This window comes from Mustela nigripes, chromosome 10 (genome assembly GCF_022355385.1).
Source record: "Mustela nigripes isolate SB6536 chromosome 10, MUSNIG.SB6536, whole genome shotgun sequence".
In the NCBI taxonomy this organism is placed as follows: Eukaryota; Metazoa; Chordata; class Mammalia; order Carnivora; family Mustelidae; genus Mustela; species Mustela nigripes.
Window position 1 is genome coordinate 61,862,635 of NC_081566.1, and position 19,920 is coordinate 61,882,554.

A 19,920-nucleotide genomic window follows, 5' to 3' on the forward strand; every position below is an offset into this window, starting at 1 on the left:
TTTTTTTGTGTTTCTTTTTTTTAAAGATTTTATTTATTTATTTGACAGAGAGAGAGAGATCATAAGTAGAAAGAGCTCACAAGAGAGAGAAGATGAAGCAGGCTCCCCGCTGAGCAGAGAGCCCGATGAGGGGCTTGATCCTAGGACCCTGAGATCATGACCTGAGCCAAAGGCAGAGGTTTAACCCACTGAGCCACCCAGGCACCCCTAAAGGACTGTTTATAAAGTTCTTTTTCTTTTTTTTTGGAGGGGGAGAGAGAGAATCTCAAGCAGACTCCACACCCAGCACAGAGCCTGATGTGGGGCTCCCTCTCACAACCCTGAGACGGTGACTTGAGCCAAAGTCAAGAGTCAGATGCTTAACCAATGGAACCACCCAGGTGCCCCTATAAAGTTCTTTTTCACTAAACTCTACTCTAAAGTCAAACTAGCATCATCAAACTTTTTGGCTCAACACGCTTTTTAGAGTTTATATATCGGCTGCAAAGTCTCTAGTATGGAAGAATACCTTGCCGTGGATTTGTCCTGGCAGCTTGTTGTACTACTGCAGCAAACAAGAACAGGAAGCCTTCTGTTTGTTTGTTTTAATGTCAGCTCTATGCCCAGTGTGGGGCTTAAACCCATGACCCCAAGATCAAGAGTCGTGTGCTCTACCAACTTAGCCAGCCAGGCACTCCGAGAACAGGAAGCTTTTATGACTTCCAACGGTCAACAGGATTAAGTTCCAACTTCTCTGTGGGGCGAAGTCCTTCACTGTTTGGCACACTTTCCAGCCCTTCCTTCTGCCACTGTTCCCACAGCCAGACCCTGTCATCACCATCCAGTGACTCTGGGTGCTTCCCAAGCCCTAGGCCTTTGCATGAGGTAGTTTCTCCATTGACTGCATCCTCTACCTCCTCTTCGTGAACTCTCCTACTCATCCTTCTTTCAAGCTCTCCAACTCCCTCAGGGATGGTCTCTCCTCAGGGATCCCACATCTCTATTAAAAAGTTCTCACAGAGGGCGCCTGGGTGGCTCAGTAGGTTAAGCCATTGCCTTCGGCTCAGGTCATGATCTCAGGGTCCTGGGATCGAGCCCCGCATCGGGCTCTCTGCTCAGCAGGGAGCCTGCTTCCCTCTCTCTCTCTCTCTGACTGCCTCTCCGCCTGCTTGTGATCTCTGTCAAATAAATAAAATCTTAAAAAAAAAAAAAAAAAAAGTTCTCACAGAGCTGCCTGCGTAGTGCAGTCGCTTGGGCATCCAACTCTTGATTTTGGCTCAGGTCGTGATCTCAGGGTCATGGGATTGAGCTCCACAGCCAGCCCCACGTGGGCTCCACACTCAGCGCAGAGTCTGCTTAAGATTCTTATCCCTCTCCCTCTGCCCTTCCGCACTGTGCTCTCTCTCCCTCTCTGAAATAAGTAAATAAACATAAATGTTTATTTCTCTTTCTCCTTGGATTCCTCTGCCCTTGAGGGTAAGGGGTCCTACTATCACTGTCTAACTTCTAAAGCATAGCAGGAAACTAATTAGAAAGCAGGAAGAATGAACAGCTCTGAAATAACTGCCATGAGCAGAATGACTGAGATGGGTATATTCATTTAGTAAACAGAGACCCAAGCACCTACTGAGTGCTCGCTAGAGGATACGAATAGTAAAAAAGACATAGTCCCTCCTCTCTGAAGAGTCTGCAGGCTCATGAAAGAGACAGATTTATAAACAAATGAAATAATTATAAATATGCAATAAAAGCTCCAAAGAAACCAGCAATGCAGTAAGAACTATGAAGGAACACTGCTGTGAAAACAGAAAGTGGACAAAAGATCTAGAACGAGAAACTCCTTCAGAGACGGCGGTAAGCAAAGTACTGTCAAAGTGGGCAATTCTGTCGATCTAAAGGATGAGAAGGAACTAACCACACCGCGGCAAAGGGTAGGGGCAGACATTCCAGACTGAGGGAATAAAACAGGCAGTGGCTCTGGGTGAGACAGAGTTTTGCTCGCTCAAAGGAATTCAAAGACCAGGGTGGCAGAGCAGAGTAAGGGGAGGCCAGGCAGAGATGAGCTCGACGAGGCCAGATCAGGCAGGGCACTTTCTGGCACCGGGGAGATTTGAATTTTAATCTAAGTGCAAAAGGCAAATACGGTAAAGGATGATTCTAAGCATGACATGATTCAATTTATTTTCATAAGGTTTTTGTTTTTCCTACTGTTACATCAAGAAGAGATTGGAGGAGAGCCACAAGAATGCAAAGATTACATTTGCTGGGACTGACTTCATTTCAGGCCAAATGATCTAATTCTTCTGACCATTTGGTCCAGTGCACATCATCTTCTAAGAGACTTGTTGCTGTTCAATTTATCGGGCTTCTCACCCCTGTTCTCATAAGTCATCATCCGAAGTATACTCTCCTGAAATTCCAACAATGCCGGTAGAGGCCTTATTAATGTGCTCAGTTCATGAGGAATGAGCCGAGGTGCAGGGCGCTGCCCATGTCGTCCATCTAGCAAAACCCGGTTCCCGTCCAGTTCTGAATGGCCCTTTAGCATTTGAGGGAAACATGAGAGCTACTACCACATGTAAACAACAGCCACTATGTTCCATTACAGGATTAGGGGTTAAGGTGAGGAAACAAACAAATACACGCTGATGAACACAAGGTCATCCAAGGGGGTAAAAATAGAAAACATGTATGATTATTAAGCACACTCATGAAAAAATATATCAACTTTAGCTATGTTTGACGAAGCAATACTTGTCATTCTAGTCTACAAGAGAGCCGCTATCCCCTTTCCCCTTCAGTGGTAATAAATACACGGGCATAAAAAGGGAATCTGGGGCGCGTGGATGGCTCAGTCCATTAAGCATCTGTCTTCAGCTCAGGTCCCGATCCCGAAGTCCCAGGACTGAATCCCATGTCGGGCTCCCTGCTCCACTCCCTTTCTCTCTCAAATAAAGAAATAAAATCTTAAAAAAGAAAAAGGTGGGGGGGTCCTAAAGCCTAATAAACTATTCTTGTTCTTCCAATGACTTTTAGGATTAAACATGCTCATGGGTACCACCAAGTAAGCCTGGGTCATCAGACCCACTATGAGAAGATCCTGAACAAGCACGAAGAGGGCAACTATGAACTTCCCGCTAGAAGAGCCCATCGTGAAACGTATCGTATCACTTCAGTCCCGGTGAGTTGAAAACCAGAAACTACAGATTCCCAGAAAACATCAATCATCCTTCTACCTGGGCTCCCTTCACCAACCGAAGGGATGACAACATCAGGAACTCCTACCCTACTTGACTATCAACAAAACAAATCTGAGCGTGAATGGCACAAGCGCGGTCTCTGCCGGGGTCTCAGCAGCAGCTCCCTGAATACGAGGTCCCTCTACTTGAGCCCCCAATCCTGCCGATGACTACTTCAGTAAAAAGAGTCTAGAGGAGCCCAGGGAGGCCCTGAAGAATAACAGAGAAAACAGAAATAAGTCCATGACTCCAGGACAAGCCAGGGAAAAATTTTAAATATAGCTGATCCCTTGGAAAGTATCTCTCTATTGTGGAAAGGCGCATCAGATCCCAAAACTTGATGAAGATCCGCATACTTCCTACCTGTAACAGATGTCACTACCTGACCTGTACGCACGGAGACCAGCATACAAGTCATCGTTCGTAAGGAAATAAATAGACATTCTGGGCTGGAAACCAAGATTTTGTGAGACTGGAGACTGACTTCATCTTTTGGGGTCTGATCAATTCTAAGTGACAAAGAATGGGTGCTAAAACTAACTTTCCGGAAGAATGAGGTTGATGACTCATCTTGGACTGTGTCTGGTCAATGTTGAGCCGGCCAGCCCATCTCTATGACATTTCTAGCTCTGCTCTCTGTGACTTCAATAAGTACAACATCAGGATGTGCTAGGATGATTTAAAAACTGGCTAAGTAGGGGCATCCAGTGGGATCACTCGGAAGACCACACGACTCTCAGGGTTGTGAGTTGGAGACCAAAAAACTGGCTAAGAACAGAACCTGAGCACAGTGGGAACCCAGAATGAATGGTTAAAGGAATGAACAATAAGCTTAAAAGGACTCATCCTTTTCTCTAAATCAAGTTGCTGATTTGTACAGGAGGCTGCACCAAGAGCCACAGAAACAGCAACGTTCTTCGAAGCGCGCGCGTGCCCACGTGTGCATAAGTACCCATGTACATACCTGCACTCAAGGCCACGCCAGTACCACGGTGGCAAATGGACATCGCCATGGGAAGAGACCAGCTGCAAAGAAATACACAAAGGCAATTACAAAAAGGAAGATATGGGACACTTGGGTGATTCGGTGGGTTAAGCCTCTGCCTTTGGCTCAGGTCATGATCTCATGGTCCTGGGATGGAGCCCAGCGTCGGGCTCTCTCCTCAGTGGGGAGCCTGCTTCCCCCACTCTCTCTGCCTGCCTCTCTGCTACTTGTGATCTCTCTCTGTGTCAAATAAATACATAAAATCTTTAAAAATAAATAAATAAATATTAAAAAAGGAAAATATGATACCACAACAGAGACTCTATTGTGGCAAAGAGAATATGAACCACTTTGGAAATAGGTACTATTCACACATAAAAACAAGAACAGCTTTTGCATTCTTGTGTTTCCACTTTCTAGTGATTAATTTCAGGAGAAGCATCCCTCCTTTTACCAGACGGGATCAATCACAACTCTTAACTCCTCCTTTCGTAAGACGAAACGACTTGAGTGGGTCAAAGACACCAATTACAGTTACGTCTAGTCAGAAAATAATCACTAGAAGACAACCACCTGGATCCTTCCTTGCACCAGTCATGTGACCGAAGTTAAAGGAACATGAAGTGAGTTTTGTTGATCAAGTTTCATAGAATATACAGCCACCCTTGAACTCCTTCTTATTACGCGCCTGTAAATATTCACAGTGAGCATATCATTTATTCCCTAATAAACTTCCTATCCCAAATTTTTAAATCCAGTTTTCCTGGATTTAGTAAACATTTTCTTAATCCATCATCATTTTGAAACACTTTGTCATCAAATCATGTTCTGAATCATTAATTTGCCAGAGCATTTCCGTAGAAGGACAATTAACACTGCTATATTCTAGACCTAGTTCTCATGCTCGAGAGGACTGTTTAGTGAAATGGAAAGCACGGGAGTCTTTGGATAAAGTTAACATTCATCCTGGAAACTCAGCTTAGAGAGGAAATGCTGAGCATAATCAGACCATATTTTCACAACTCTAACGGGAAGCTACTCAAGTAGGCTGAAAAAAAATCTCGGAAATAAATTCTAACTATGTAATGAAAATGGTCACAGTAAGAAAGGAGTAATGGCTAAAGACACCCCAAAAAACTGGCTAGACACCACTCTGCTTAACTCAGACTTAACAGGATAAATCTAAAAGGCGGAAGAAGAGCCACATAACAAAAGGCAAGCAGAGAACAATGACAGAATTTGGTTAGATGAATCAGGAGACTAAAACCCAGAATGAGCTGAGGCTTGCAGAAATGTCAAGGACAACAAAAAGGGGCTTTTAACATTGTATTCAGGGAAAGCAAGCCTCCTAACCGGGATGGACGATTTTATGTTAATAGATGACAGAGTACAAAGCAGATTGCTCAACTATTTTATTTGTCAAAGAGAATGATTATCAGACTGAAAAAGACAGAACAAATATTGATTTGAGAGAACTGAAAAAAACAGAGGTGGGGAAATTGTAAGACACGCGTAGCATTCCAAATGGACTTAGGGCTCATGGCCAGCGAATGAAATCCCATGACTGGAAGGTCTACCAGATGACGCGTGCGCAGAGCTCTGGATATTCAGAAATACCAAAGCGGAAAAGTGGGGGTGAGACGAGAAACTGCTTGAGTCAAACGTGACCCTAATTTTCAAAAAATGGTTACAGCCACAGCCTGGGTCGGCTAGGTGCTGAGGAGGTAAAGGAGATTTTATTTCCTGAACAACCACAGTACCAGATCCGGTCCCGCATGGCCTTCTAGAGTCTTGTCACTCCTTAGCAGGCATGTTAAGTGCTGAGCCCCCTGACCCTGGGCAGAACGTCAGGATTGATGGCTTCAAGAAAGAGAATGTAGCAGAAGTGACACCGCGTGACTTCCAAATCACACCCTCTCGGGCTGTGAGGAAGCGAGGAAGCCCCAGCAGCCCCCTGCGGAGGGCTCAGGTGGGAAGACTCAGGCGGGAATTCAAGGATGACCCCCCTAACAGCCAGAATGAACCCAAGTCATGTGAGCAAACAGATCTCCAGATTAATTCAGCCCCAGCCTTGGTGGGCTTTATTTTTTAAAGATTTTTATTTATTTATTTGACAGAGAGAGAGACACAGTGAGGGAGAGAACGCAAGCCCAGGGAGTGCGAGAGGGAGAAGCAGGCCTCCCACCAAGCAGGGAGCCCAATGCGGGGCTTGATCCCAGGACCCCGGGATTATGACCTGAGCCAAAGGCAGTCGCTTAACGACTGAGCCACCCAGGCGCCCCCAGCCTTTGTTTTATAGCTGAGGCCTAGACATCACAGAGCAAAGGCAGATCGTTCCCACTATTTCCTGGTAGAACGTAAGTTAAGAGTCTAGTACAGGAAATCAAGATTGTTTTAATTCACTTATAGAAAAGAGAATCACTAAGAGCCACTAAAATTTTCCTTCAGGAAAAGTTTTTCTCAGGACACAATGAGATCCCTTTGAATTCAGGTAAGATCTTACTCATCTTCATATTTCCAACTCCTAAAAGATTATCAAGCACACTGGGAGCAATCAACCAATAAATGATTTGAAATGTATTAATTTTGAGGCGCCTGGGTGGCTCAGTGGGTTAAGCGTCTGCCTTCGGCTCAGGTCATGATCCCAGGGTCCTGGGATTGAGCCCCACAGTGACCCCGCATTGTGCTCTCGGCTCAATGGGGAGCCTGCTCCGCATCCTTTCTCTGCCTGCCTCTCTGTGATCTCTGTCAAATAAATAAATAAACACTTTAAAAAAAACAAACAAACTAGGATGCTTAAAAAAAAATGTATTTAAAAAAGCAAACAAACTAGGATGCTTTAAAAAAATATATTTCCTTTTTTGATTGTTAGTAGAATGTTAATCAAGGAAAACCTAGAGGGGCACTGGGTGGCTCAGTGGGTTAAACCCTCTGACTTCAGCTTAGGTCGTGATCTCAAGGTCCTGGGATGGAGCCCCACATTGGGCTCTCTGCTCAGCAGGGAGCCTGCTTCCCCCTCTCTCTGTCTGCCTCTCTGCCTACTTGTGATCTCTGTGTGTCAAATAAATAAATAAAATCTTTAAAAAAAAAAAATACCACTGACAAAGTAAAAAGCATTTCTCCAAGGAAGATATACAAATGGCCAGCCAGTATATGAAAAGATACTCAGCATCACTGATCATTAGGGAGATGACAATCAAAATTAGAATGCAATACCCCTTCACACCCTTAGGATGGCTGTTATTAAAAACAATAAAAAACAAGTGTTGATAAGGAGGTAGAGAAAGTGGAACGCTTGCGCACTGCTGATGGGAACATGAAACAGCACAGCTCCTGTGGAAAACAGTAGAGCGGGCTCCTGAAAAAATTAAATAAAGAATTACCATGTGATCCAGCAATTTGGTTCTGGTTCTCTGAAATCAGAGACTCAGAGGTACTCGCACACAGATACTCACCGCAGCGCTATTCCCAAGAGCCGAGAGGTGGGAACAACACAATGGCCCCGCGAGGATGAACGGGTAACCAGACCGTAGCGACACAGAGAAGAGAGGATTTACTTAGCCTCAGAAAGGAGTGGACTTCTGACACAGTCTACGATATGGATGAACCTTGAAGACTCTGTGCCAAGTGCAATAAGCCGGGCACAAAAGGACGGGCATTGTATGATTCCATTTTATGAGGCATGAAGAGGAGTCAGATTTATAGAGAGAGAAAATCGAATGGTTAGAGGCTGGGGTTGGGGTCAGAGGAGAATGGGAATTACTGTTCAGTGAGTACAGAGTTCCAGTTCAAGAATATAAAAGGATTCTGGAGATGGAGAGTGGTGATGGTTTGTACAAGGTGACTAGGTTTAATGCCACTGAATGGTGCACTTAAAAATGGTTAAAATGGCAAGTTTTATACTATGCATGTTTTACCACAACAAAACATTTTTTAAAAAGACAACCCAATTAAAAAATGAACATGGGATTTAAATACTCCTTTCTCCAAAGAAGATATGCATGTAGCCAATAAGCATATGAAAAGATATTCAAAATCAATAAACAGTGTGCTTAGATTTATTTTGTATGATTCAAGGTCAAACCAGAGCCATTGGATAGAAGATGTACGTTGCAGCACCTTCAATGAAAGAAGGGTCTTTCTGATAATTAGAGAAGTTCCCAAACTGGAAAAGGCGGGTAGTGAGTTCCTTGTATATTAGAGGTATACAAGCATAGGCAGAGAACCACATGAAAATACTGCAGAAGATATTCACTCATTAGGTACAAAGGTGACTTCTAACTTTGTGTGTGTGTGTGAACAGCACCTTTGTTGAAATGCAAAAACGCAAAATGTAAAACAGATCAAAGTAAAATTGCTTTGGCTACCCTGGGGCCCAGGGCCTACAGTTTCATGTGCATGTTGGCCAGCCTCCAGCAACTATTCACGAAGCTTAGTAGAATATCCAAAGCCCCAAGGAGCACTCTGAAAACCAATGTGGTTGATGATGTAATTAAATTTTAAAATAAAGGTTTGCTTTTTTTTTTGAAGATTTTGTTTAGTTATTTGAGAGAGAAAGAGCGTGCAAGCGAGCACACAAGCAGGGGGAGGGCAGAGAGAGAGGGAGAAGCAGGCTCCCTGCTCAGGAGCCCGACATGGGGCTCGATCCCAGGACCCTGGGATCATGACCTGAACTGAAGGAAGAGACTTAGCCGACTGAGCCACCCACTTCCCCCCAGGCCATGGCTTTAAATATAAATTTAGAATAATATAAGTTCTTCCCATTATAATCCTCCCCCCCAAATCTTTTCTCTTAAAAAAAGCTTTGCCATAAAGTTACAAGGATTAAGATCACTTATTAGGCTCCTTCTGTTTTAGTACAATGTCCAATTTCTGCAATCAGAATTATTTCTGGAATCTGGCTTGGAAAAAATCTGAAGGGTTGTGGTATTTGTGGAGGTGGTTAAAAAATGGCCAGCCTCCCTGGCAAAAACCCAAGAGGGGGGCAGTGGAGCTCGAGGAGCAGCTCGAGAGGGGATTTTCTCCAACACCAGCACAGCAGCAATCCAAGTTACTTCCAAGGACACCAGATAGATGTACCTGAGTCCATGTGTACACTCACACATCCCTGTGCCTCTGGGTCTGCGCACACATACATCCCAGCTCTCCCTACTGAGAAGGCCTAGAAACCACGAAAGCCTGGTAGCAATGAGCACATCTAGCACCCAGATCTTGACTGCACAGGAACCATCCTGAAGAGCCCCCGCTGGCTGAATGTGGGACAGTTTGGACGCCAAAACAAAAGAGAGTAACAATGGAACCCTTTGGGCAAAACAGGAACTGTGAAATAATAAGAAACACGTATATACACGGTCTCCATTCCTGGTTCCTGACACTGAGCTCCTAAAACCCTTATAATGTCCGGAGTGACAGGAGGAGTGCTGGAACAGCTTTTGTCCTCAGATTTGGTCTTTGACCCTGATTCCTGACACACAGCTCCTAAATCCCTTGGAATTTCCTGGGTGGTAAGAGTGTCTTTTGTTTTAATGAGGTGACTCGGGATGGAGGCTGGTTACCGGAAAGACTGAGACATGATTACAGCTTTTAGGCCCACCCCTTCTTTTTCCAGGGAGGCAAAAGGGGCTAGAGATTAAGTTAATATCTGGTCCTGCCTACCATAAAAATCCCAAAAGTGAAGAAGTCTGAGTTTCCAGGTTGCTAAGGATATCCACATGTCAAGAGTGTGGTGTATCCCAACTCCACGGGGACAGAAGCTGTGGTGCTGGGAACTGTTCCTGACACAGAGGCACCTACAAGGGTACCTGGCTGTTGATCTGTACCAGCTGTAATGGAACTAATGGAACTAGCCCTTGTAATGTAACTAGTGAACATAAGTAAATGTTTCCAAGTTCTGTAAGCAACTCTAGCAAATTACTGATCTACTCATATGATGTGAGGAGGGGGTAGAAAGAACCCGTGATTTATAGTTGGTCAGTCAAAAGCACAGGATTGCAAACTGGCATCTGGAGTGGGGGACAGTCTTGTGGGACTGAGCCCCTGACCTGTGGAGTCTGCACTAACTCCAGATAGTATATGTCATAAATGAATTACTCTAACTGGTATCCAGGGAGTTGGGAAACTGGCTGGTGTGGGAAAAACCTCCACACATTTGATGTCTGAAGTGCTGAAAGCAGAGAGGAAACAGTGCTGTTTTTCCTTTAGTTGGTGTCCTGAGAGTAGAGGAGACATGAGTTTTTCCTTTTAGGAACCCTTAAATCTGTACTGATAAAGAAAGCAAGCTTTAGCCTACTTATTTATTAATTTACTTGTAAAGAAATCTACTGGGTATGGTGGAATTAGAAAAAGTACAATCTGGCAACTACCGGAGTAATAACCGATTCCTAGTAATAACTAATAAATGCTGACGGTAAGTATCATCAATAGAAGGAAGTCTCACCACAAAATAATTAACAATTATAAACACAGTATCTGTACTCACTAACTTTATACATGGAGAAACCTAAGCAGACACACTGTAACTAGATAAATGTCAACATCACCAGTAATGGATCAATCATCACACATAGCCCCCATCCCCACCCCCGCACTCCTATGCACTGAGACCACAACATCACTTCAGAGCTACTCCTGCCAAAAATTCACAAATCACAGGAAAACACCAGGCAAATGTGAACGGGAACACTTAAAAATGTTAATGTCATGAAAGATAGGGAAAGACTAAAAAACTGTTCCACACTTGAAGGAGATTAAGAGTTAAAGAGACAACTAAATGCAACACACGATCCTAGGCTGGATCCTGGACCTATAGAGGACATTACTAGGACAACCGACAATATCTGAATGGGATGGTGACACTGGGTCAAAGTTAATTTTCTGATTGTGATGGTTGTACTATGAGTGTCCCTGCATTTTTTTTTTTTTTTTTTAGAGAGGGGTGGGGGCGGGAAGAGGCAGAGGGAGAGGGTGAGGGAATCCTGTGGCTGAGATCAATCTCCCCACCCTGAGATCAGGACCCGATCTAGTATCGGATGTTTAATCGACCAAGCCACCCTACAGTGTCCTTGAATTTAAGAAACATGTACTCAAGGATTAAGGGTCTGTGATAGGCAGAGTAACAACCTCCCTAAAGATGGCCACATTCTAGGCCCTGGAACCTGTATTTTACCTTAAATGGCAAAGGGGAATTTAAAGTTGCAGATGAAGCTAAATTTGTTAATAAACTCACCTTAAGCTAAGGAGACTATCCAGGATTAGGGATTACCTGGATGGTCCCAACATAATCACAAAGGTCCTTAAAAGGGGGAGAAGCTGGCAGAAGGAGGGAATGGAGAAGAAATGTGACAAAGGAAGCAGGGTCAAAGTGGTGGGAGGAAGAAGAACGTCACCCATCATCACTGGTTTTGAAGAGGAGGGAGGAGGCCACAAGCCAAGGAACTCACGGCAGCCTCTACAAACCACACAAGGACACAGATTCTTCCTGTGAGCCTCCAGAAGGGAATGCAGCCCTACCAACATCTTAATTTTAACCCAGTGAGACCTGTGTCAGCCTTCTGACCTATGGAACTGTAAGGCAGCAAGTGTGTTGTTTTAAGCCACAAAGTTTGTGCTAACTTGTTACAGCATTACAGGACTGATGGAACATCATCTTGCACTTGAACTTAAATCATCTGGGCATGTTAATGAATTGGGACTGCACATACAGCTCTACAGGAATTCGGTGTACTGTTTTTGTAACATTTATGTAAATTTGAAACTGTTTCACAATAATGTTTTTCAATTAATGGATATTACATTTTGACCCACCAGCGTTTTCCAAATGGTAATTCTACAGGATAAAATACCCTCTAAGGCCAGAAGACAGAAAACAGTCTTTTTCTTATATAAAAGGCCTGAGGGAAATACTGGCCCAACCTCCAGAACCTTCACCCATTACTTCTCGACTCCCTGGTTCCAGAGGCCTTACCTGTAGATGGTGATATGGGGAGACAGAGGACGGTTTAAGTCGGTGTTCTTATTCCAGAACCTCTCCATCTCTTCCTTGGCTGTGGTTCCCAAAGGAACAGCACTAAAATAAAACCAGAAGGTTTTAAAATGATTAAAAGTAAACTTGGCTTAACAAAAAGTTAAATCAAAAAAGCTAAGCTCTAAGCTGGGCTGGATGAACCCACTGCAGAAGGAAAACATGTTCATCCACTCCCCATCGCTATGCCAAGTCTGACTCAGTAATCACCTCAATCACCCAGGGAGGTCATATCAGGGGAGAACTCCTCTTCCCAAACCCCCAACACACAACACATAGGTCAAGCAAAAGAAGCTCAACTTCCTTTGCATTGTACAGCAGAGCGAGGACAATATTTTAAAAACATTTACATAAATGAATCACCCTTCCCCCAGGCCACGGGTGTTGTCTCATACATAACCACCTGCTCTTATCTGTTTTGTCCAGACACCTTTCAGGTTCTCAAAAATCAAGAACTGGATCAGCTCGGTACCTCCGAACAGTTTCTCGGTTTCCCTTGTCACTGGGTTGGGTTGAAGCCAAGTGTTGGATGGCTGTGTTCAACAATTTAATTTATTATGTACCCATATTAAACATAATTCCATTCCCCTCAAGAAAATATAACCTACCCATAGATTGCACTAAAGAAAGAAAAAAACAGTAACTTCATAGTGGAAAAATACCTAGCAGACATTCCCTTATTCACATGATCACATGCCCCCGATGTGAATGTAACAGGCAGTACACACCACTTAAGTATGACTCCTGCCGAAAACGGGTAACTTGACTCTAAATTATAGGAAACGGCCAGACAAACCCAATTTGAGAAACATTCTACAAAATAACTGGCCTGTATTCTTCAAAAAATGTGCCACAAAAGGCCAAGGAAGGCTAAGAAGCGATTCCAGATTAAAGGATGCTAAGGAATATGACAAGTAAATAGAATGTGTGAGCCTGATCAGCTCCTGGATGGGGAACAGAAGACTGTATTTCTATAAAGTACATTATTTGGGACAAATGGAAAATCTGAAAACTAACTGCATGCTGGGTAAGAGTACATCAATGTTAAATTTCCTGAATTCAATAATTGTGTTTGTATAATTATACTGTTATATATAAGATAATGTTCTTATTCTCAGAAGAAGTATTTAGAAGCAAAGCGTCACAGTGTTGGCAACTTAATCTCCAAGAATTCAGAGAAAATACTAACAATAATTAAATACACATCAGTCTGGACCACACTAAATTGTCAATCTTAGACCAGCTTTGACCAACAAAAATTACAATTTCATAGACACAACCTAAAATACATAAAACTCTAAGTAAACACAGCGGAATGTTAACAACTGATGAATCTAAGTGAAATGTATCTAGAACTCCACTGCACTACTCTTCAACTTTTCTGAACGTATAAAACATTTCCCAAATTTAAAGTTTAATATTCTTATCCTTCCTTCTGCTACCAAGATGAGAAAAATAGTGACCACAATCACTAAATTTTCAGCTAACCATCTGGAACTTCCTTCTTTCATATGTACCCCGAAAATCTAAACCAACACCCCACTGCTGTTCCCTGAGGGGAAAAACGTTAAGTCATAATAACCTCCACAAATTTAGGAACTTACTTTCTGGTGCAGAGCCGAGGACTAAGGTGGGCACGGAGGCAATGACGGCCAACATTTCTGCAAGATAAGAGAATAAAGAGTCAGTGGGGGTGGGGGGAGCGCCTGGCTGGCTCAGTGGCTGGAGTCTGCAACCCTGACTCTCAGGGTTGTATCCCCCGAGCCCCATGTTGGATGTAGAGATTACTTAAAAATAAAAACCTTTTTCTTTTTTTTTTTTTCAAGAGAGAATAAAGAGTCAACACACATTTAGAGATCAACGTCAGTTTATCAACTTCTCTATTTTTGTGCCGTATTAGATTTAGGATTAGAGGGGAAAATTAGTAAGATGAAAACAAGGACAGTATCAATGTCTTTGAGAAATTTTTTAGTTGGAAAGCTACCACTTCCAATAACCGGGGAAGCGTTGGTGGTATAGTGGTGAGCATAGTTGCCTTCCAAATAACCGGGGAATAATCACGTACATAACCTAGAAATGCAAAACAAAGTTTTAGCTGAACATGAATAATACAAAATAAAAGAATAATCAGAGTTAGTAACGTTCAACATTTCAAGTTAGGTCTTTTTTTTTTTTTTTTAAAGATTTTATTTATTTATCAGAGAGAGAGGGGGGGAGAGAGTGAGCACAGGCAGGCAGAATGGCAGGCAGAAGCAGAGGGAGAAGCAGGCTCCCTGCCGAGCAAGGAGCCCGATGTGGGACTCGATCCCAGGATGCTGGGATCATGACCTGAGCCGAAGGCAGCTGCTTAACCAACTGAGCCACCCAGGCGTCCCTCAAGTTAGGTCTTAAAGGAGGTGATGAGTAAAGGACAGAAGTAAATAAGAACAAGAATAAGAATCAGGGTAAGGATATACCTTAGTTAACTGCTGCAAATGGATGAATTAAGAAGGTTGAAGAATCCGGGGTGTGTGGGAGGAGGGGCCTAACTATTAAGCTATCATTTTAGGAACTACCATCAAGTTCCAGACAAGGTGGCTGAACTTCAAGTCAAAAAAGCATGGAAATGCAAAGATTTCCCTGAATAGTTAAGAGTTATGTGAAGAGGGTACACAAGTTTCCTACCAAAAAGTTATGATTTTTGAAAAGGTATACATCAGTACAAAAACTGCTTTTCAAGTCTAAAATGAAGATGTGCCCAGGCATTCTACGGAAAGTGAATTTACCTGACCCAGAGTTCACATAGTATTATGAAAAGCAGGACCACTACACCCCTTTATTCAACATTATATCAAATCTTTCCAAAAGTATTTAAGAAAGTGAATTTCTGGGACTAGAATTAAAAACACATTGATTCTACAAAAGTTTATGGTATATCTATTATATGTAAGGCACTGTGAGGATATAAAATCTCCTTGAGATCCAATGATCTTCTAAAAAAAAAAAAGCTCATGGTGTCCCTCACACCACTGACATGCTGATACTAGATGCATGAACAGTTCAAAATCCCTCTGCTCTACACAGGACAGGAGAAGGGGCCACTGCCTGAAGGCAAAATAATCCAATCAACACTTCCTTCAGCTCCTCCATCTTTCCAGCTTTGGCGGCAGGAGGTGAATACTGACATTGTGCCCCCAAGGCTCCCAGAAAGAAGTGGGAACAAATGTCTTCCATCAATTGAAGTAATTGTGGCCCTGGAGTTGCAGGGCACGCATTCCTCGCACCAGGCTGGGTCCAGGCCCCCAGCTACCCGGCAAGAGTTTGCAGATGTGGGTTGGAATCTACAGCACTCTGTCTAGTGCTATTGTTTCCCAGACAAATGCCAATGTAAGCTTTCCCCAAGGCCCTAACAGACCCCAGTTGCACAAACTTCTAGCCTTAACCAAAATATGACAAAAGTAGGTATCTATCCTTGCCTTTCGTGTGAGACCAGGAACTCTGAAAGTTCTACTAAGAGCTTGAACTTTATATGTTACAGCTAAAAGGTAACAGCACGATATATTTTTTTTAAAGATTTTATTTATTTTGACAGAGATCACAAGTAAGCAGAGAGGCAGGCAGAGAGAGAGGGAGGGAAGCAGGCTCCCTGCACAGCAGACAGCCGGATATGGGGCTCGATCCCAGGACTCTGGGATCAGGACCTGGGCCAAAGGCAGAGGCTTAACCCACTGAGCCACCCAGGCACCCCGACAGTTCGTTATTTTTAATTAATATGCCAGAATGTATCACTCTAGTTAGTACTGTTCCCTTTTAAATACATTATACAGGTCTACCCAAAATGTAACCACTGCTCTCAAATCATTTCTGCAACTCTTCTCTGGATTCGGGCAACAGTGAGGCAGAAAGGACAGTAAAGTAAAAGAGTCACACTGGAGTTCCGGTTAGCCTAAGTTGTGTGACTTTATGGACTCACCGGGCTGCAGCTTTTTCACTTACGAAATGGGACTCACAGGACCTACCTGATTGGTCACTGGGAGGATTACATAAGAAAATGTACAGAAAAGCAGTCTCAAAACTGCAATATCATCCATATATATATTACTAATATTTCATTGGTCTCACCAAGGTCTTTAGAATTAACATCACATTCTTTTTAAAATGCTCAGTCGTGATAAAAATATTCATCTGCTGAAAATGGATTTGACTTTTGGAAAAAAACAAAAGTTATTCAAAGCCAAGTCTATGGGATCAAACTAAATAAAACATTTTTGGTGCAAAACAAGGGTGACTACAATATAATGAGTTTCTCTTATATGACCTCGATATGACTTGATCTGATGGTATGCCAAAAAGTTTTAGAAATATCTGGGGTAAGAGCAACTCTAAAATATCTGTAACTTTGAAGGACAGGATGAAGGGGAATCATCTGTACACAAAAGTTCTCATTAGGAGCACCTGGGTGGCTCAGTCGTCAAGTGTCTGCCTTTAGCTCAGGTCATGACCTCAGGGTCCTGGGATTGAGCCCCGCCTCAGGCTCCCTGCTCAGCAGAAGCCTGCTTCTCTCTCTCCCATTCCCCCTGCTTGCATTCCCTCTCTCACTGTCTATCAAATTAATAAATAAAATCTTTAAAAAGTTCTCATTAATGGCTATTAGCACTCAACCTACTCCCAAGCTACAGCCTGATTTCTTCTTTCCTCTCACCCCCCCATACATATGCGAGGCGTCACCCAATCCTATCAGGACTGTCCAAGAAACTTCAGTCCGTTGTCTTAGTCCTTATTCTTTTCATTTCTCACAAAGAGGACTATAAAAGGAGCTCTTGGACTCTTTCCCTAGCATCCCTCTCTTCCCTATCATTCAATATTACCGAAGCTAACTTCCTGAAGAATAAAGCTGATGTCATTGCTCTTCTGCCCCAAAGACTTTTAACAGTTCCCCGCTGCTTGCAGTTCAAGGTCTAGACCCATTCTCCCACAAATTCCCTTCAGCCCCTCATACGTCTACCACACAGAGTATTATACACATACACCAAGAAAGAGCAAGCCATCGTAGGACCACATGCTTCTGCTCGTGCTGTTCTTTCAGGGGAACCTCGCTCACACTCTGACAAAATCATCCTTCAAAACCCAACAACTCCTGGATGGCGACTTCAGTTTCTTCAGCCTTGCTTGGGCCTTGCTTCTACACCACTTTTTATCTCTGTATCAACACAGATTATGCTGTTTAATAATTAATCTATTTTCTCCTCTGCTAGCCTGAGCTCTTCCAGGATAGGACTGGAATGCTTTGTGTCCAGAACACCTGTAATAATGTCTGACACATAAGAGAGGCTCAAAAAAAATGGTTTTGTAAATGAATATGCTTATTTTAAAAAGCAGTCTTATATATGTAAAGTTAAACCTTATTTTTAGAGGTGTTTCACAAGTAGCACTTAATATGATGTGCAGATAGTTAATGACTCTTGGTGACTTTGTGCTTAAGCACCATGAACTTTATTAGAAGCCTAGCTGTTCTTAGCTTAGTTCTGAATTTCCATCTTGGCTTTGGCAAGGCACTTCTGGACTGAGTGCCAACAGAGCGTGCATTACTCAGCAGGTTATTTATTCCTGGCTAGTCTGCGAACTGTTTGGGGAATATACAAAATATAGAGCACTATTCAAAAGTCATGATATACAGTACTCTGAGCACTAATAATTTTTAGTTAGCCAAACATTAAAAATGTTTAACCAATACTTCTTTTTAAATGGGCCCAAGTTATTGCTATTTTCATTCACAATGAGGAAACCACAATCATGGAACTGGTGACGTTGACTTGTCCAAAATAATGGAATTCGTGACAATACCAGAACTAGAAACCAGCTCCTATAATTGCTTAGAAGGTATGTTCCTCTGAGGCTAAATCAGCACATTATGAACAGTTCCAAATCCCTGTAGTGAAATGCAACTTGACTCACAACATCCATCAGAAAAAAAAAAAAAAAAACTTGGGGGGCACCTGGGTGGCTCAATGGCTTGGGTGCCCAACTCTTGAATTCAGCACAGGTCATGATCTCAGAGTCGTGAGACTGAGCCCTGGGACCTCAACCCACTCTCTGCTCAGCAGGGAGTCTGCTTGAGATTCTCTCCCCTCTGCAAACATGTTCTCTGTTTCTAAAATAAATAAAATACATCTTAAAAAAAAATTTAATTCCCTATGTCCCCTCTTAAGAAAGCCCTTGTGAGAAAAGAAGAGAGGTGCCCTTCCCATGAACTTCAGGTTACTACTAATGAAAGAGAAGTCTATTTCTTCTCTTTCATTGAAATCTTTCATTGAATCTAGGATTCAATGCTAGTGGTGACCATCCTACACATCTCAAAAAGTGTATGCTTAATGAGTACGATAACTGTCAGCTTCTAAATTATCCTGAAAGTCTGTTTAGAACCAATATGATCACAGCCAGCCAAATGTTAATTCTACCAAAAGTCCCTGACATCTACCAAAATATACCAAAGAATTCAAAATCAGTCAATTATGGCAAAACTACCTGGAATAAAGAATGCAGGTCTGGCATGACTGGCCCTGGCATACCTTAAGGGGGGGGGGGGGGAGATACATTTGGAAATAAGAGACAGGGAGGAAAATGATGGATTAAAGTAACCCATTCCTGATCTCCACTGCAAGAGGAATCATTTTGTCACAGAGAAAAACTAAACAAAAGTCCCTCTATTTTTATACTGGGTGACTCTAGTGGAAAAAGAAATGAGAAGACATTTGGGGAAATCAGGAATTAAATCTCAACAACATTAAAACTAACTTTCCACAGCAACAGTTTCCAAAAATAGGCCTGGCACGAAACTGTGCTGGCCTTTGTACCAAGAGGGTCTAAAGTCACTGAAGTTGCTGCGTCTATAAGGGCTCCGAGTAGAGAATGAAACCTAGAAAGAGGACAGCTCAGAATGGAAGGAAATCTTAGAGTACTCCGGACAGTGAATGACCTCGTATGGAAAAACTGAGACATCCACTCCCCCTCCCTTCTCACCCCAAACGCAAAGAGAAATTACAACTGAATTAGCCCGGCTGCTGTGGGGCGGCGGAGCGACCGCTACCGGCGCTGTTGCTAATCGCCAGCGCCGTAAGGCTCTAGGCCTCCTATCCCCTCCGCCAGGGGCCCGGGAGGGACTCGGACTGTGCCCGCTCACAGCCAGCACTGGCGTTTGCGGCAGGTATAAGCAAAGACAGAGCACACCACGATCCCTGTCCCCGAGGCCCAATTCCTGAGTAAGACCTCGGAGTCCTAGCGGATGATCCGCTGACCTCCAAATCATAACTTGACGGCCTCGGAGCTTGGCTCTGGGAGCGGCCCAGCGCCACCTGGGGAAAAAGTACTGGAGCTTGGGGGGAAGTGGAAGGGGCGACAGCCGCGCGACCTGTCGGTAGGCAGTAGGGGCGAGATAACGGGCCGGTGACCCCGAATACCGGAGCGGCTGGGGGGAGGGAAGGGGCCCTAGGATTCCACAGCGCGTGGCACGCACACCCGTGGGCCCTTTCCCTGCCCAGGCACGGGGCAAACACCCGTCAGCAAGACGTGAGGGACAGCGCAGGCCTCCCGAGGGCCGCGGACAACGACTCCCAGCCCCAGGCTAAAGTCACCTCAACAAGAGCGCAGCCATCTTGAGTTCCGGCCTGGACGGAAGTGACGTTGAACGCCCCCGCCGCCTTAGGGCGGGGTCTCTGTCA

The 19,920-nt window shown here is 43.6% G+C and overlaps 1 protein-coding gene across 1 annotated transcript in view; it reads right to left on the reverse strand.

Moving 5' to 3' along the window:
- SDHC (succinate dehydrogenase complex subunit C) overlaps positions 1 to 19,920 on the reverse strand; it is a 31,089-nt gene extending 11,169 nt beyond the window's left edge. The window contains exons 1-4 of the mRNA XM_059413451.1: positions 19,834 to 19,920; positions 13,828 to 13,884; positions 12,167 to 12,268; positions 4,183 to 4,244 (exon numbers count right to left, since the gene is read on the reverse strand). Of these exons, the coding sequence (XP_059269434.1) occupies positions 4,183 to 4,244; positions 12,167 to 12,268; positions 13,828 to 13,884; positions 19,834 to 19,853 (241 nt within the window). The 5' untranslated portion in view covers positions 19,854 to 19,920. The remainder of the gene's footprint in view (positions 1 to 4,182; positions 4,245 to 12,166; positions 12,269 to 13,827; positions 13,885 to 19,833) is intronic.